This window comes from Callionymus lyra, chromosome 11 (assembly GCF_982586985.1).
Source record: "Callionymus lyra chromosome 11, fCalLyr1.hap1.1, whole genome shotgun sequence".
NCBI lineage: Eukaryota > Metazoa > Chordata > Actinopteri > Syngnathiformes > Callionymidae > Callionymus > Callionymus lyra.
Genome location: NC_141828.1, coordinates 21,896,045 through 21,912,182, shown reverse-complemented (window position 1 = coordinate 21,912,182; position 16,138 = coordinate 21,896,045). Strand labels below are relative to the sequence as shown.

General features: G+C 39.5%; 1 protein-coding gene across 1 annotated transcript; it reads right to left on the bottom strand.

Annotated features, from left to right (window-relative positions):
• Positions 1–602: 602 nt before the first annotated feature.
• cdhr1a (cadherin-related family member 1a) lies at positions 603–15,662 on the bottom strand. The gene is made up of 17 exons (XM_087803289.1): positions 15,584–15,662; positions 14,424–14,519; positions 14,148–14,293; positions 14,025–14,075; positions 13,695–13,784; positions 13,078–13,164; positions 12,274–12,390; positions 11,110–11,253; positions 10,321–10,399; positions 10,159–10,259; positions 9,863–10,066; positions 9,062–9,214; positions 7,602–7,766; positions 6,001–6,068; positions 3,016–3,244; positions 2,701–2,958; positions 603–1,160 (listed from the first exon to the last, which is right to left on the bottom strand). The coding sequence occupies exons 1-17, from the start codon at positions 15,648–15,650 to the stop codon at positions 603–605; spliced, it is 2,613 nt and encodes an 870-aa protein (XP_087659415.1). The 5' UTR covers positions 15,651–15,662.
• Positions 15,663–16,138: the final 476 nt, after the last annotated feature.

Here is a 16,138-nt window from a genome sequence, read left to right as displayed (position 1 = left end):
TGTGACGCTGGATTAAAACGTTTTCCTAATGTGATCACTGCTTCCTGCGCTGATCTCTTTAGACAGTTCAAGTGTCAAGAAAATCTCTTTTAAGGAGATTTGTAAGGGTCCAAATAAAACATTCTACGAACAGAGTCATGTTGGACCTGAACGAGCTAACAAGAGTCAAGAAGCATTTGAAGAGTTGAAAGTGATGGTTGACAAAGATTTAAGAGCTGCCTTGACATGAAGTAAAGATAATATGTTCACAAATGGAGAAGTTTTGGAGGTGAGGTTTGGACACGTGAAGAGGAGAGTAGAAGGAAAAGGAGGAAGGATACAGAAGTTGCATGAGTGGCAACAGATCTGTGGTTGAAAATGAAAGAACAGAAAATAATCTAGTAATTATTGTGTGAAAGATATTAAAATGTCATTTATTGGAATCTGTATGTTATTAAAGTAGAGAAATACAAAGAATATCTTATTTTACACAAACTGCCACATGCTCTCTCTCTTCCTCTCTCTCGCTCTCTCTCTCTCTCTCTCTCTCACACACACACACACACACACACACACACACACACACACACACACACACACACACACACACACACACGAACACACTACACGTTGTTGTCTTTCAGTGCTTTCTTCTCCAGTCTCATCTTGAGCTCTGAAACGAGCGCTCTGTTCACAGTCTCTTCTTTCGAGTGACACATTTTTCGTCTGGGTCTGGAGTCCACCTCCGCTGACACGGTCGGTAGCGCCCACTTCCGCCCCTCCGAGGCGTAAGGTAGAGGCGGAGGGGGGAGGCAAGGGGCCGGGGGCGGCTGCCACTGCCTCACGATGGTGGTCACGTTGTTGTTGTAGTTGACGTTCTCCACCGTAGCCTTAGGCTCCTCCTCCTGCTCGTCTTCGACACGGAACTTGTCCTCCGGAGGGTCGAGTTTCTTAAGCGGGTTCTGGAAGATCCACAGGTTCTGTTTTGGCTGCCTCCTCCTCACGCGCCGGTTGGGCATGACCCTGTTGTATTTTTTGTTGCGCAGGAACGTCGCCGTGGAGATGACGATAGTGACAATGATCATGACGCTAATGAAACCGGCCAGCATGCCTAAGATTTGTAAAGGACTGTTCCTATTCTGCATTAAAATTGATCCCAAAGAGCCACCATTGCCTTTGGTCTGTGAAAGAGCACAAGAGAGTTCACTGAAGTCACTGAAGTCGGTCACACAAAATATTGTTCCCTCATGTTTCAGATGTTACTAGAAACAAGTCTGCATAAAACCCGGCAGTGTCGACACGGGACAAGATCAGAGAGGTTAACTGGGAAACCCCAAGTGGGAAACTTCAATCTTGGCTCAGGGATAATTGTGCTCTTTTACAGACTCAAACTTGATCTAACACTACTACAAATCTCCAATAAAACAGTACAGTTCAGGTGTGGTTATCATCTAGGCAAGCTTTGTTATGGCAGAGGCCTCCTGATAATCTTTCTGATCTTGCCATGAGGTTTGACCCGGGACTTTTTCACAGAGCTCCAGTATATAAGAGTTGAAATGATGATCGTCAGTGTAACGGCCAGGATGACAATGGTCAAACATATCCCCAACACGGCGCCAGGACGTCTCCTCAGGCCCATGAAGTAGGAGACAAATCTGGACTTTATCTGGAAAAATAAGCATTATAATGTGTTCACAGTGACCAGGAATGATGCGTCATGTCAACTTCTGGAATGTTATTTTTGGTCAAAAATATGTCGCAGCATTCCCAAAACCACTATGTCATTGTTTTGAGTACTTATAAAACTAATTGTGCTAAAAATATATAAAATATTTTCTTTGTTAAAGTGCATACCTGCTAATGAAGGCCTACTTTTGCCCAACCCTTCCCATTTTGTTTGCTACCACTGAACTCATGAAACAAGCAGAAGTGCAATCAATCAATTAGCTTAGTCTGGGAAGTTATAAGAAATGGATACATTTCATGAAACTGAATTTGTTATTGACAAGATATTTGAACCTATTTTGTGATAGTTCTCCCAAAATTCGAATTTAATTTTCTACTCACCCATGTAGACTAAGGGTTGGGATTATTTTCAGAGTAATCTGTTCATTTCTAGAGTGATACACTAAAAAAGTATGTCCAATTTAATGCAGGCACTAGTACTCACAATTGCTGTCCAAAAAGACACACTGGAAAACATCCAAACACCCGAACAATAAAATGATTAATGTAAATATTCTGAGGGCATCCAGTGTAGACAGTAGCCCAAAAGCTGGATATTTGATATAGTTGCCAGTATTTGTGTCTGTGCAGCATGTTATTGTTTAAACCTCTGTCACAAACAAGCTTAAAATATAGACTTTTACATTTTTTTTCCAGAGAAATTCCTCTTGTCGAAATGTGACAACAAGAGAAACATTACAGATGGAGATATTACGATATTTTTAAGTGTCTTTTTAGATGCCGATTTTGAGCTCCAGTTGCTACATTAAAATGAACATACATTTTAATCTATTACTATAAAAAGAAACAAATTACTCTGTGAATAATCCCAACCTTTGGTTGACATGAGGGTGAGTAGAAAATTAGTGAATTTTGGGTGAACTATCCCTTCAAACAATTAGTATTACAAACTAAATTATGCTAAAAGAAACAAGAAGACAATATATTTATTTCCACACTCGTAAAAGACCATCATATTCTCTTGATGCTACTTACCGCCTCAGTAATGTCGATCTTGACGACCGCAGTGGTGCTGAAGGACGGCTGGCCTCGGTCTCGCGCCTGAACCACCAGTGACCAGGTGCAGTCGCGCTGCTTGGTAATGTTCTGGATGATGGCCATGGACTTGATGTAGGACTTGAGAACGATCTCGCCTGTGTCGGAGTTAATGTCAAAGATGTGGTTCTCCGGCTCGGCCTTCATGATGGCGTACTCGATCACGTTGTTCGGGATCTCCGCGTCCTCGTCCACAGCCTGAGGGAATGACACGTTTAACAATCCATCCCTCGCAGTACAAGTGATCCCACGTACCTCTATCTTCACGGGCGCTCCGATCACCATGGTCTTCTCAAGGAAGTTATCGTTGAAGGAAGGCGAGTGATCGTTCAGGTCCAGAACGGTCACAAAGACCTCGGCCAGGCTGTACTTGCCTTCTTCATCTTCTGCTTTCACGTAAAAGTTGTACTTGGACCTCACCTCGGCATCCAGGCTGGCCCACGGCTGAGTGTAGATGATTCCTGTCATTGGCTGGATCAAGAATCTGGAAATAATACGAGTGTTAGAAAGCTTTTGTAGCGTGGGACGCCTATCTCCTCATGCATCAAGTTTATTTACATGAACCTTATCTTTTAATGAACACTGATTGACAGACTCTTTCAACAAAAATAATTCCATTTCTCCCCATCATAGTTACTCTTTTGTACAAATACATACTTTTGTTCTAAAATATTTATTTACACAGACAGTTGAAATCCAAATGCTTTCCCTGAAATACTTTTGTTTTTATTTCAAGGGCAAGTACATCAAATTCCAACTCTCCTGACTCACTCTCATTTTTCAAATGTTGAAGTCTTCCTCTCCAAGATGCAGTAAGTCTCTCATCATGACCATGTTTTGAACTTATTACTTTATAAAGTCCTAGGCGAAAGAGAGGTTACGAGAGTGGACGCGCTGTGACAAACCTTGATGTTTGACCAATCACAGCAGAGTGGGCATGGTTATGCTAAACAAGATTTAATCTCCAGAAAAACAAAACGTTTTCACTGGGCAGGGCTTAAGTACATTTTCTAATGTAAATATTTCAATGATAAGATAGTTTTGTACAAACAAACCTATCTAATCTTTTTAAGAGACACCTAAATCAACACATTAGTTGTGCTTTAAAAAAAAAAAAAGTTATTTTATATATATTTACAAAAAAAATAATGAGGAAGAACATCTTCCTCACCTTTATTGTCAATTTCTGTTCATTTTAAGAATCTTTACTTAAGTTTGAGTTAAGGTCTTACACTAACTACCATACCGTTTCCAAAAAAGTTTTCTTATTCTTCCTGAAGCTGCTCCACAGCCCTGACCTCTCTTCATGGCCACTCTTGTTTTTACAACTCTATAAATGACTCTCCTAAATGGAGGATCTTTTCTTAGCTCCCAGACACATTCTTCATCTTCTCATGGGCCTCATTTAAATGATGAAGATATGGATATAAAAAAATACTTTTCATAAACATTCTCCAGTGCAAAAATGTTATCGTTAAAGGGGCCACATAGTCTATATTTGAGTTATTTTTCTTTCTTTTTAGAAGTTTCCTTCCTGAACATCCTAAAATGTTTTTAATTTGTAAATAGTTAAACAAGAGGAAAAAAACGTTTTATCTTGGTAATAAGTAATGAATAATTACCCTGATTTTACAGCCTTTTTTTGTTCTTATTTTTTCTCCAAACCGTAAATGCAAGATTGTGTGTTAGATTAAAAATCATCCGCACATTCAGAAATATTTATCAGAGGCCTGTGTAAAATGACCTTTGTTGAATTCAAGCGCTAAAAACATGCTAACAATTAGCTTCGTCAGTTCCTACTAATATAAGGTAAGGTAAAAAGGTAAGGTAAAATAGTAATAGTAAATAATATCTATTATAGTTCACTTTTTTCCTTTTGCACTGTGCAAGTCAGGCAAATATATCGTTTTTTTATGTTTATTTTTAATTCATAGTGATATTTTCAGTGTTTAGTCTTACTTTAAATCACTTTTAAAAATACATTTGTAAAAATAATACTGACTCTAATGTGTTGGTTGTCTTTATGTGTATCTTTTAAAAACTGTTTTTGGAATGTTTTGAGTTCATTTTTGTTTGAAATATGGCAGAGCAGCAGAAATGAGGTCCGGTAAAGTGTTTTTTTGAATGACGGACAACAAAACCAGAGATGCTTTGTTCGTCCCGGGCGGCCGGTGTGAACCTGGTCATGAAGGTAGTCCGCAGCAAAGAGCAAGTCTATTTTCTCCTCCAATCCTATTAGAGGATTAGCTGGGGCAGAGGATGAGCGAGCAACAGAGTGACTACACGCTCTTGTACGCTGAAACGTGTTTCCGAGAAAAGTCTTACATTCATGTCGCTTCTTAACAAAACTGTTTCAAATTATGACGAATTTCTGGCGAAAAGACGGTATTTTAAGGTAATCTGAGGTAACACAAAGTGGTTTTGTCCAAAGAAGTTGATGCACTAAGCTAAAAATGTCCCAAATCTCTATCCCCTGCTTATTTTTGAAATCCTTCTCTTGGATGAAATGTGACATCACATATCTTCTCTAATTCTTTGCTGCACTGGAAGTTGCATATATGAACAGAATTTCATCGCACATTATTCACTGAACAGTAACTAAGATTCATACCTCTCTAGCTTGTTCTACCTTTCTCTCTCTTTCTGCTCAGATTCTTCATGAAATTTAATAAGGGCTTTGTTATGATGGAGAAAAAAAACGCAGAACATTCTTGCTGGGCCTTCATCTGCTTATCCAAGATGAACTGAGATGCAATAAAAAGTCTGCTTCAATAACTTCGGTGCTTCAGAGCATGTTTTCGTTCAGCTGTTTTCTAATAAAAGACGAGTCAAAGGCAAAACTTTGCAGACAGGAAAATCCTCGAGATCAGTCGAGAGCGTAGAGAACCACGTGTTTTGGTTATTTATTTATCTTAACTTGAAGCGTTTTAAATGGAGATAGCAGAGTGAGTTTGACTTGATCCCGTCAGAGAATTTTTAAGATTTTCTGCTTGGCAAAACATATAAACTTTTGCTGTTTTATTCAAAAATTAAAATGAAATTCAACAAAGCAATTGCAAAATAAATATGTTTCCATTGTATTATTGCCAGCCTCAACTGAGCAGTGTCAAAGTCTGTGTCCAGGTTTTCAAATAAAGAATTCCCCACTCATGTCGTCATGACACAATGTAAGGACTGTATGAAGGAAATTAAGGTTAAAAATTAGAATTAACCTTTGACCACAGAGGATTTTTAACTTACAAATCCGCCCCTGATCCATAGATTGAATACTTGACTTCACCCCAAGGTCCTGAATCTGGATCTGATGCCTGAAAGAAATGAAAAAAATGCTTCAGTTGAATTGACTGAAAAAATAGGGGAAAAAAACAATCAGATTAAAAAAAAAGAGACATAAACTTTCGCATTTAACAACCACAAAAGAAGATCAACATTAAAATCATAAAACAAATATGCAATCCATCCAACATTGGGGTTTGATTAGGTTTTCATAGTTGCAATTTTCTCTTGAAGTTTTCATTTGCTACCGGGGCCACCATACTTGTTTGCTTAAAGTGATAGTTCCTCCAAAATTCAAGTTAAACTCATTTTCTACTCACCCTCATGTCGACTAAGAGTTGGGATTATTTTCAGAGTAATCTGTTCCTTTTTAGAGTTATAGTTCAAAATGTTTGTTAATTTTAATGTAGCAACTGGAGCTCAGTTGTCTTCGTCTTCATCTTCGTCCAAAAAGACACAAAACATCCAAATACCTCCAGACTGCTCGTCTGTAACGGCCATCTTGTATTGAAGCCTTGACATTATGAATGGTTCTGTAAAAACTTCTGTATATTTTGTTGATTTGTAGCAGAAGCTCCCAGTCTCTGAGCTCCAGCTACAAGTGTATCTGCATTGAAACACATCGCAAGTGTTAGTTTGTTCATGCGTTTTAGCTGAATTTTTTTTGGTGAGGGCTTCAATACTAGATGGACGTTACAGACGAGCAGTATGGAGGTATTTGGATGTTTTTTGAAGTGTCTTTTTGGACTAAGATGAAGACGAAGAAAACTGAGCTCCAGTCGCTACATTAAAATGAACAAACATTTTTGTCTATAACTCTAAAAAAGAAAGAGATTACTTGATGCCTTAGTCAACATGAGGTTGAGTAGAAAATGGGAGAATTTTGAGTTACTGAGAGTTACCAGAACACAGCCGTAAAAAATATGTTATAAATTCTACTACTTTATTGAATGACCTTCAAACACTAATGGATGCTGCACAGAGGCGTGCACGTCATGAATCAGCACAAACTGACGTGGATCAGGAGAGAAAAAAGGGATCGAGGGAGGTCATCTAAAAACAGAATGATTTTTGTTCATCGGCTAATCCGTCTGTCTGTCTCTCCACCACCGTTGTGTGGTCAAGGTCGTCCGTCCACGTTACTTTATCTGATTGAAAGTCACTCTCGTCCCGAGGCACCTGTGATGTCTTCACACGACGTCATCAGATGGAAGGTTGAAGGTCATAGAAGGGTAAATATAAAAGGATCATGTATGACGTTTTTCTGTCATCCCCAACATGACCTTGATAGCGAGATATGTTTGTTCTGAATGTGATGCTGAGCTTTTTTTTTAAACGAGAATCTGGGAATTTGGTGTTACACAACAAAATGAAAGTGATAGCCATCTGGCAGCTTACCTAGCCGCGCTTTTATCTACATGTTTTCACCAATCTCGGCCCAAAAAGTCTACATTTAGAGAATTAATGGCTCACTCTGGCATTTTGCTCAAATCAGCCATGTACCTCTTTAACTCCCTGTGACGTACGCTGCCGGAGTATTTTTAGATGAAGTTGGATCGACTCACTGTGACGGACACGACATTAGAGCCGCCGGGTGAGTTCTCTGGGATTCTGGCGATGTAGTAATCCGAGGAGAATTTGGGAACGTTGTCGTTTGTGTCCACGAGATGGATTACGATGTCCGCGGTGGCGCTGAATCTCTCCGGCGTGTCGATCTCGACGGCAAGTAGCTGACGGAAAAAACACAAGTGGTGAAGCGACTGACAACACATATCATGACACTTCTGAAGCAACAGTAGAGTAGAAACATGTTTTGTTGTTCATGGTAACATCCATAGATGAATACTACGTTAGCATCTGTGAAGTTGCATCTGTGAAGCAACTCACTTTCCTGATTCACTCACAAGAGTTGAAGTATTCCTCTCAAAGATGCAGTAAGTTCCTCATCATGACAATGTTTTGAATTTATTACTTTATAAAGTTCTCCCCCGTCTGAAATCTTGATAAACGAGAGGTTACGAGAGTGGAGTATATATATATTACGTAATAATGGCTTCACTCGTCCTCCAGCCAGCAGTAATCACGCCCCGCTTTGTTTATACAACGAGTCCCTTGGAGGTGGTGACTTTCTAGATTGATGACATGCGGTGACAAACCTTGATTACTGATCAATCAAAGCAGAGTGGGTGTGGTTATGATAAACAATATTTAATCTCCAGAAAATCTTTTTCAGTGTGCGGGGCTTAAGATCATTTTCTAATGTAAATATTTCAATGAAAAGAAAGTTTTGTACAAACAGACACATACTGATGAGTACAATAGAGGTCCAACATCTATTTAAGACACACTTAAATCCACTGCTCTTTAGGGCAAGAACCTCAGCCAAGGCTTATGTATTTATAGAAGCCAGGGAGGTCGTTCACCTTGACCCAGAGAAAACACAAGGGATACCACAAACACTTGTGTTTTTGGACCTTTTGGCCACTTTGAAAACATCAGATAATATTTTTATTTTACATTCCTCTGTTTAAAATAATAATATTTATGTTGGTGTTTCCATAACCCTAACCCTAACCCTAACCCTAACCCTAACCCTAACCCTAACCCTAACTTTAACTCTAACCCTAACATCAACATTTAAAATACAATTTAATCAGAACCAGTTTGGCTAAGTGACTGTCATTCCGCAATAGAAAGTCTCCTAAAAATGTATTTATATGCACGATCACAAGAAAGTATTGCTTACATTTTCTGGGGAGTAAAAAATAAATAAATAAAAATAATGCATGTTATAATTCTACTGGGACTAGTTCTGTATTTTAATCTGAATTCAGGAAGTTTCTTAAGGAATCTTCTATGTATGGCTTCCAACCACTGCTGCTTATGCACCTATAGTTCTGAAGAACATCTACCCCGTTCATGTAAAGGATTACATGAACGTCAGGTTGTAGCAGAAAGTACAACTTTAACCACGTGACGTCTTTAGTAATCCCCGTGCTTCACTACCTTCAGAAGCGTCACACACCTTGTAAGTCAGAATCTGGTGCTTCTCGTAGTCCAGCGATGCGGAATCTTCCACCAGAATCGTGACCTGCGCCTCATTCAGCACCGTCTGCGGCACGACCCGGAGCATCCTCCCAGGTCCGATCAGTCTCAGGTTAAATTTAGCGTTGGCTCCCTGCAGAGGAGCCGTTTGGCAATCAGCGTAATTGAAGATAACAGCAGCTGCGTTACAGTATATGTGTCGGTCGACGGTAATCTGCCATGAGACATGGCAGAATGTGCAGAAGAGATTCCAATAAACATAAAAGCATGCATTTCCACATCATTAACACTCCGTCGGAACATGATTACAGTAGATCCAGAGTTTGTGTCGATGCTGTAACAGTATTATCGGAGATAACATCAGACATTTGGACAAGAAGCTGGAAACACAAACGGGCTTGCATAAGCAGACAAATGTCATCGCTCAGGCGTCTAATTTCGTGTTAGCTTCATTTCAAATGAATGCACTTTGATTGTCGGTCATGATGGTGAGGTTTACATGATAAATGGGACTAAATCTGCTTTAAATTAGATTAAAATGTAGTTCAGTCAGAGAAAAACGGATGGTTGCGTAACGTCTTTCGCTGGTTCTTTCTGCGTTTAACGTCATTAAACACGTCTTTGCTGTGACATGCTAACACAATAACAGAGAGTTCACTCAGAGGGCAGATCCTGCTGATGGATCCATCGAAAAACGCTCGACTGAAATAGGTTAAAACATCGATTACGTCCGTGATGTTCGACACATTCTAAACACAAGTCAATTACGGTCAAGACTGACCTGGTCGGAGTCGTTGACGGTGATTTTCAAGCCCCGGAGGATCTCCCCCTCAGGCGGATGCTCGTTCAAGGTCAACTCAAAGACGTTCTGAGGGCCTTTCTCGCCGTAGAAGGTGGGCGGGTTGTTGTTCAGGTCCACCAGCCGGATCACCACCGTGGTGAGACCGTAGTCCAGGAGCTGACCTTCAGGACCAACCTCCGATGCCTGCGTACAAATCTCTCTTGAGTTTCTCCTAAAATTTGTTGATTTAAAACCAACTTGTGATTGAAATATTGATTACAAGTTAACTTATTTACTTTCACTTTGACGTTAAAGATTTCTCTCTTCAGATACAGAGGGAGCGTCAGGAGTGTGATGCAGCCGCTCGTTCTGTTGATGCTGAAAACTCCGTCGTCACCTGGAGATACACGTTATGTTTGTTACTCACAGATGTTATTTCACAATAATCACATGTTTACCTTCATCGAAGGAGTAAACAATTGGATTTGGATTCCCCACATCGCCGTCCTTGGCTGTGACGGTGAATATTTCAGATCCCTGTGAGAGAAGTATAAAAGCATAGAAGGTGAACAGAGTTTTTTTTTTTCCTCCCTGAACTCCTGTTGAAATGTCATTTCCTTCTGTTCGTGGCGTGATAACATCTGACCTTTAATGAGCTCAGAAACACGATGTGATGACAGACACGACGTGACATTTACATGACAAAGTGTGAAGGACAAATTATTTTTATGGAGCTGTGATGTGAACTGTTCAGATTTAAATATTAAAGATTAAAAAAAAAAATGTATGTGGCTTTGATGGATAACAAACATTCTTAATTCAAAAATTCTTTAAAATATGTATTGATCCCAGTTAAAACAGGAATCAATCTGAACTGACCCTTGTGTTATCTCAGGGTCAAGGTGACCCGGTGGTCCAAAAACCAATGTGTTTGTTGTATCCCTTGTGCTGTTTCTGGGTCAAGGTAAACAAGATCGTTCACTGCGCCCCGAGACACTACAAGGGATACTACAAACACATTTGTTTTCGGGTCACCTTGACCAAGAGATAACACAAGGGATAAGAAATGTCTAAGATGTCGTAAGTGTAGTACAGGCTCAACAGTTTTAATGAATAAATGAATGAATGACTGTAACTCACGTGGGTGTTTTTGAAATACACAACAGTATGTGCGACATAATAATCACTCAAATGCAAACAAAATAACCACAAAAAATAAAAATAAAACATTTGAATTTCCTACTCACTGGTACGGAGACTTCGTAAATGTAGCCAAAGTAAGGAGTTCCGACGAAAGATGGTGCCGTATCTTGGGCGTCAATCACGTTGATCGTCAACGTAGAAGAGGAAGACAAAAATTGCTCTTTCCCGTTGAAGTTCCCGCCTCCGTCCTTGAAATACAAAGATTTGTATCAAATATTTGGTGAACAAAAATAATCTTATATTGTTTGTAAGACATGAATAAGGTACGTCAACAAGCATAGTGTGATGTCATAATTAAGAGACGAGGAAGTGTCAATCAGAACCTGGATTGGTTACTTCATTAACATGGATTGTCATCTGCGAGAGTAAGAGTAGTTGTTTCGTTACTTCACTTTCATCTAGGCCCATCATATAGAAATGTTTTGAACTATTTTCTCTTTTCCCCTTTTTTTCATTACCTATTATTATTATTTCAAACCAAACTGCTTTCCTTAAAGAGGACGGGAGAGAACTTTATAATTACCTTAATTAACTTCTATAGTTCTTTTAGATTTAAAATATATATATATATATATATATATATATATATATATACTTACAGAAAAGGGATGTAATTGTTTATATGAATACAAAATAAATAATAATAATGAATTTAATTAAAAAGTGCCTTTCAAAACAACACCATACAGACAGATAATAAAACAACAGTGACAAACAGACGTTTTAACCTTTGTGTTATCTCAGGGTCAAGATGACCCAGTGGCCCGAAAAACAAATGTGTTCGTGGTATCCCTTGTGTTGTCCCTGGGTCAAGGTGAAAGAACTCCCTGGCTTCGATAAATACTCAACAGAAACACATTTGTTTTCTGGCCTTTGGGCCACCTTGACCCAGCAACAAAACAAGGGATACTAGAAACGCATTTGTGCTCTGGCCTTTGGGTCACCTTGACCCTGAGATAACACATCGGTTTAATAGTCTTAATAATGGAATTAATTGAAGTTATCATCAGGATAAGATTTTTCTTCATCCCTTCATCCATCATAAAGTTGACCCTCAAATTTAACTGGCCACTCCGGGGATAGAATGGGGGAAGGGAATAAAGTGATTCAAGATCTCAATTATGTTTCATTTTTATTATATCTTATTCCATCAAGCTATTGATTTAACACTTGAGGATCAGCAACTTGAAGTCACACAATCCCTCTACCTTAGCGATCACCGTCACAAAGTGTGTCTTGGTTTTCTCGAAGTCCAGCGTCTGGTCTGTTTTCAGGCGGATGATGCCGCTGTGTCTGTCGATGCCGAACAAACCCAACTGCGCGTTCTGAGTGGAGAACAAAAGCAGGCTTTTAGAACAGCACTCACACAACCAAGAAATTGGGTCACACAAGAGTGAAAGCCTTGGGCTAAAACACCAGCACAATCGCTAATGTGAGATATCATGAAAAGTGGTCAGATGGGCCGGTGACTACAGCCGGCGCTCATTTGAGTTAAGCCATATTCAGTATCATGTCTCATCTCCGTCCATCTGGATCTCAGGAGCTTGTGCGCTGAAAGACATGCACGCAGGTGAAAAGTCACTCACTCAGTCACTCGTGCACATCAGGATGAAGGCCAGATGTTTCGTCTCTTGGGTCTGTTTTTGATTATGTTATTACGACTCGATCCTCATTACGGCACAGAAATGACAAACATCTCTAGGTTGGTATCACCCACTCTGGTGGAAGAATGGAACGTTGACCTCCACCGAGCTGCTCGCTCACATCTCACACTTTTGGGGGTAGTTATCGATTGTGCTCATTTGTACTCATCTATTGTACTCATCAGTATGTGCTCTCGTAACCTCTCGTTCGCCCAGATTTCAGATGGGGGAGAACATTATAAAGTAATAAGTTCAAAACATGGTCATGATGAGAGACTTACTGTATCTTGGAGAGGAAGACTTCAACATTTGAAACATGTGAGTGAGTCAGGAAAGTTGTGTTTTTACATTAGTTGACCGTTAACTAACCTGGAGATAGAAGGTGATGGACCCTCCCGAACCGGTGTCGCGGTCCACAGCTTCAACCTGGTAGATGCTGCTGCCGGACTTTGTTGTCTGACAGAGAATTGAGTGACTTTAGAAACATTCTATTCAATTCAATCAACAAGATTATCTCAAGACACCTCACAGTTAAAAAAAAACAACATGTAAGAAAAGAGAAAAACAGGTCTGAGCCAATAACTATGAGCGAAAGATGCACCTCCTTTTACTGGGCAGAAATCTCGAGCAGAAACAGACTCAATGTGAAGAATCTTCTGCTCAGTAAACCAAAACTTCAATTTGGATTAAAAGTGTTATTTCCAAATTGCTTTCTAATAATTTATCGTTCATTCTTTTAAGATGTTGCCAAATATTGACCTATGAAAAAGTAGCAAAGATGTTCTTCTGTATTTGGACTGGGTCCATGGGAATATTTGTTTTTATTATCCTGAAAAACATCATTTTTAATTATTAATTGATAAGATCAAGTGTTTTTAAACAAAAAAAAATACCATTAGTGTTTATTTTGGTTTATTTCCTCGGGGAAGAGGAGCTGACATTGAACAATAAACAATAATGAATAAACACAAACACTTTGTACTTACTTCCAGTACATTGATGATAGCAGGCATGTTTTGAAATTCTGGTTTTTCATCGTTTGCGTCCATGACAAATATCGTTACTCTTTCCACAACCTGGTGCACAAAGAACACGTTATGTTGTTAAAAACCTCATTTCATTAATTATTAATAATTTTTCCATACATTGATATTTATATGTAGGAAAGTAAGTGCAGGATTTCATAGTTTCTTAATTATAATAATTAGTTTCAAGTTGGGTTTTAAGTTTTTGGTCTACGGCTCCTTCATAGTACACATTATATTAAAAAAAAAACAAGCATATATTCATTTTTTAAATGAAAGTATGTTACAAACCTTGCTTCGTCCGTCTGTGATGCTCACGAGTACGTCTATAGAATCTTCTCTCTGTGTCGAGATGAGATGATTCAGCATCAACTATTGAACAATAAATGGAAGAATCATCGGCTTCTAAATCACCTCTCGATCGAGCTGCTCTGCTAAGGTGATGTTTCCAGATTCCGGGTCAATCCTGAAGTACTCTTTGGAGCCCGGGTCGAAGGAGAGGCCGTACCTCACCTTCTGGCCCTCGGGGTCTGTGCCGTTGAGGCTGTAAATGTGTGTTCCTGAAAAAGAGAGCTTCCCTGAAGTTCTATAAACATACCGGTGTTCATGTGGACGCTGACTAAGACGGTACTACTGTGTTGGCTACAGTGTAATTAGGTCACGTATGTGTTTTTAAGAGTTCAGTCTCACCCACAGCCGTGTCCTCTGAGAGGCTGAACAATGCCAGGTTCCCGTTCCGGCTGTACGGCCCATTGTCGTAGAAATAAGGAGCAAAGTCTGCTTTTGCTGAACAGAAGATCCAAGACATTTGAGTTAGATTTAAAAAAAAGCAATACTTTCAAGTACTTCAAGTGTGTGTGTGAGTGTGAGTGTGTGTGTGTGTGTGTGTATGTGTAGGTGTGTGTGTAGGTGTGTGTGTAAGTGTGTGTTAACTTAAGTGGTCATGAAAACATGGAATTCACGCTTGTATTATCTCAGGGTTAAGGTAACCCAACATAACAATGTGTTTTTGTTATCCCTTGCGTTGCCTCTGGGTCGAGGTGACCTGCAGGCCTGAAAGCAAATGCGTTTGTGGTACGCTTTGTGTTGTCTCTGGGTCGAGGTGACCCGGAGGCCCAAAAAAAACATGTGTTTGTGTCATTGTGTTATATCTGGGTCAAGGTGACCCGGAGGCCTTAAAACAAACTTGTTTGTGGTATCCCATTTGTCGTCTCTGGGTCAAGGTGAACCAAAGGCTCAACAACAAATGTGTTAGTGGTACGCCTTTTGTTATCTATGGGTCAAGGTGACCCAGAGGCCCGAAAAACAAATGTGTTTGTGTTATCCCTTGTGTTGCCTCTTGGCCAAGGTAAACACATTTGTTTTTGGGCCTCCTGGTCACCTTGCTCCTGAGATAATACAAGGGTTAAATCAGATATTTTTCTTCTTATCTTTATATTAATCCAAAACAAACAAGACTTATGATGTTCCACACATTAAAGCCAACATAAAATTGAAGAAAATAAACTGCTGTGTAAATGTCTTCCACTGACGTTACATATTTCTTTTGAGTATTTCTGTTTTAATTTCTGAGTTTTATATATTTTCTAAATTTCTATTCCAGTGACAAAGTGGTCAGTCTTTACTCTGCACACGCCCACGTTTTCTAAATCAATTAGCCTGGATTAGAGGTGAGTCACGTCAACCTTGTAAGCAACTATTTGAGTCACCTTTTAGAAGAAAATAAACAAGAATCGATCATGGATAGTTATTCTGGTGACTGCTCATCCATTCTCTGTGAAAATACACTTAAAATTGAAAATTTGTCTTTATAATCTGTCAACAATAAAAGAGTTTCCAGGCAAACTCACCGATGCAGGCGTGCACGAAGAGAAAGAAAATTTGTAGATCTATAATCTGCACATGCTTCATCCTCATCAAGCGATTCACTGGACCATGAAGGCGACTCTCTGACGGCGTCCTGACCTGAGACGCGGCTCTCAAGGTGTTTGTGTCCGACTGGCGGGTGGCAGCTGCTGCCGCTCTAATCCAATGACTCTTCTTAAGACTTTCACCTGGACAATCCCCAACACGGCCCCGTGATACCTCAGCGTCTGCACAGACGACGCAGGTGGACAGGTGTGTTTTGACCGATAATAATTCATCTGGGAATAAATGATTGAGGAATTGCGGATTAGTCTGCGACATAGTGGGATTATAACTACTTCTGGTTAATGTTGAGCTCGCTCTATATGTGACACCATCTGTCATCTGTGGCATTAATGGAAAAAAAAACATTTAATGGATTTTAATAGATTAATCAGAGAATGATGCACATGAACAAGTGAATAATCTGATGGGATTATAATTGAACGTGAGACAATGTAGATTACAGTAGTTAGCAATTCTCATGGCGGCAAATGAAC

Coding starts and splice junctions, on each gene's coding strand:
- cdhr1a (XM_087803289.1), bottom strand. CDS start 15,650: ATGAGGATGAAGCATGTGCAGATTATAGATCTACAAATTTTCTTTCTC. Junction 14,520..15,583: donor CTTCGTGCACGCCTGCATCG/GTGAGTTTGCCT, acceptor TCTTCTGTTCAG/CAAAAGCAGACTTTGCTCCT. Junction 2,959..3,015: donor GAGCGCCCGTGAAGATAGAG/GTACGTGGGATC, acceptor TCATTCCCTCAG/GCTGTGGACGAGGACGCGGA.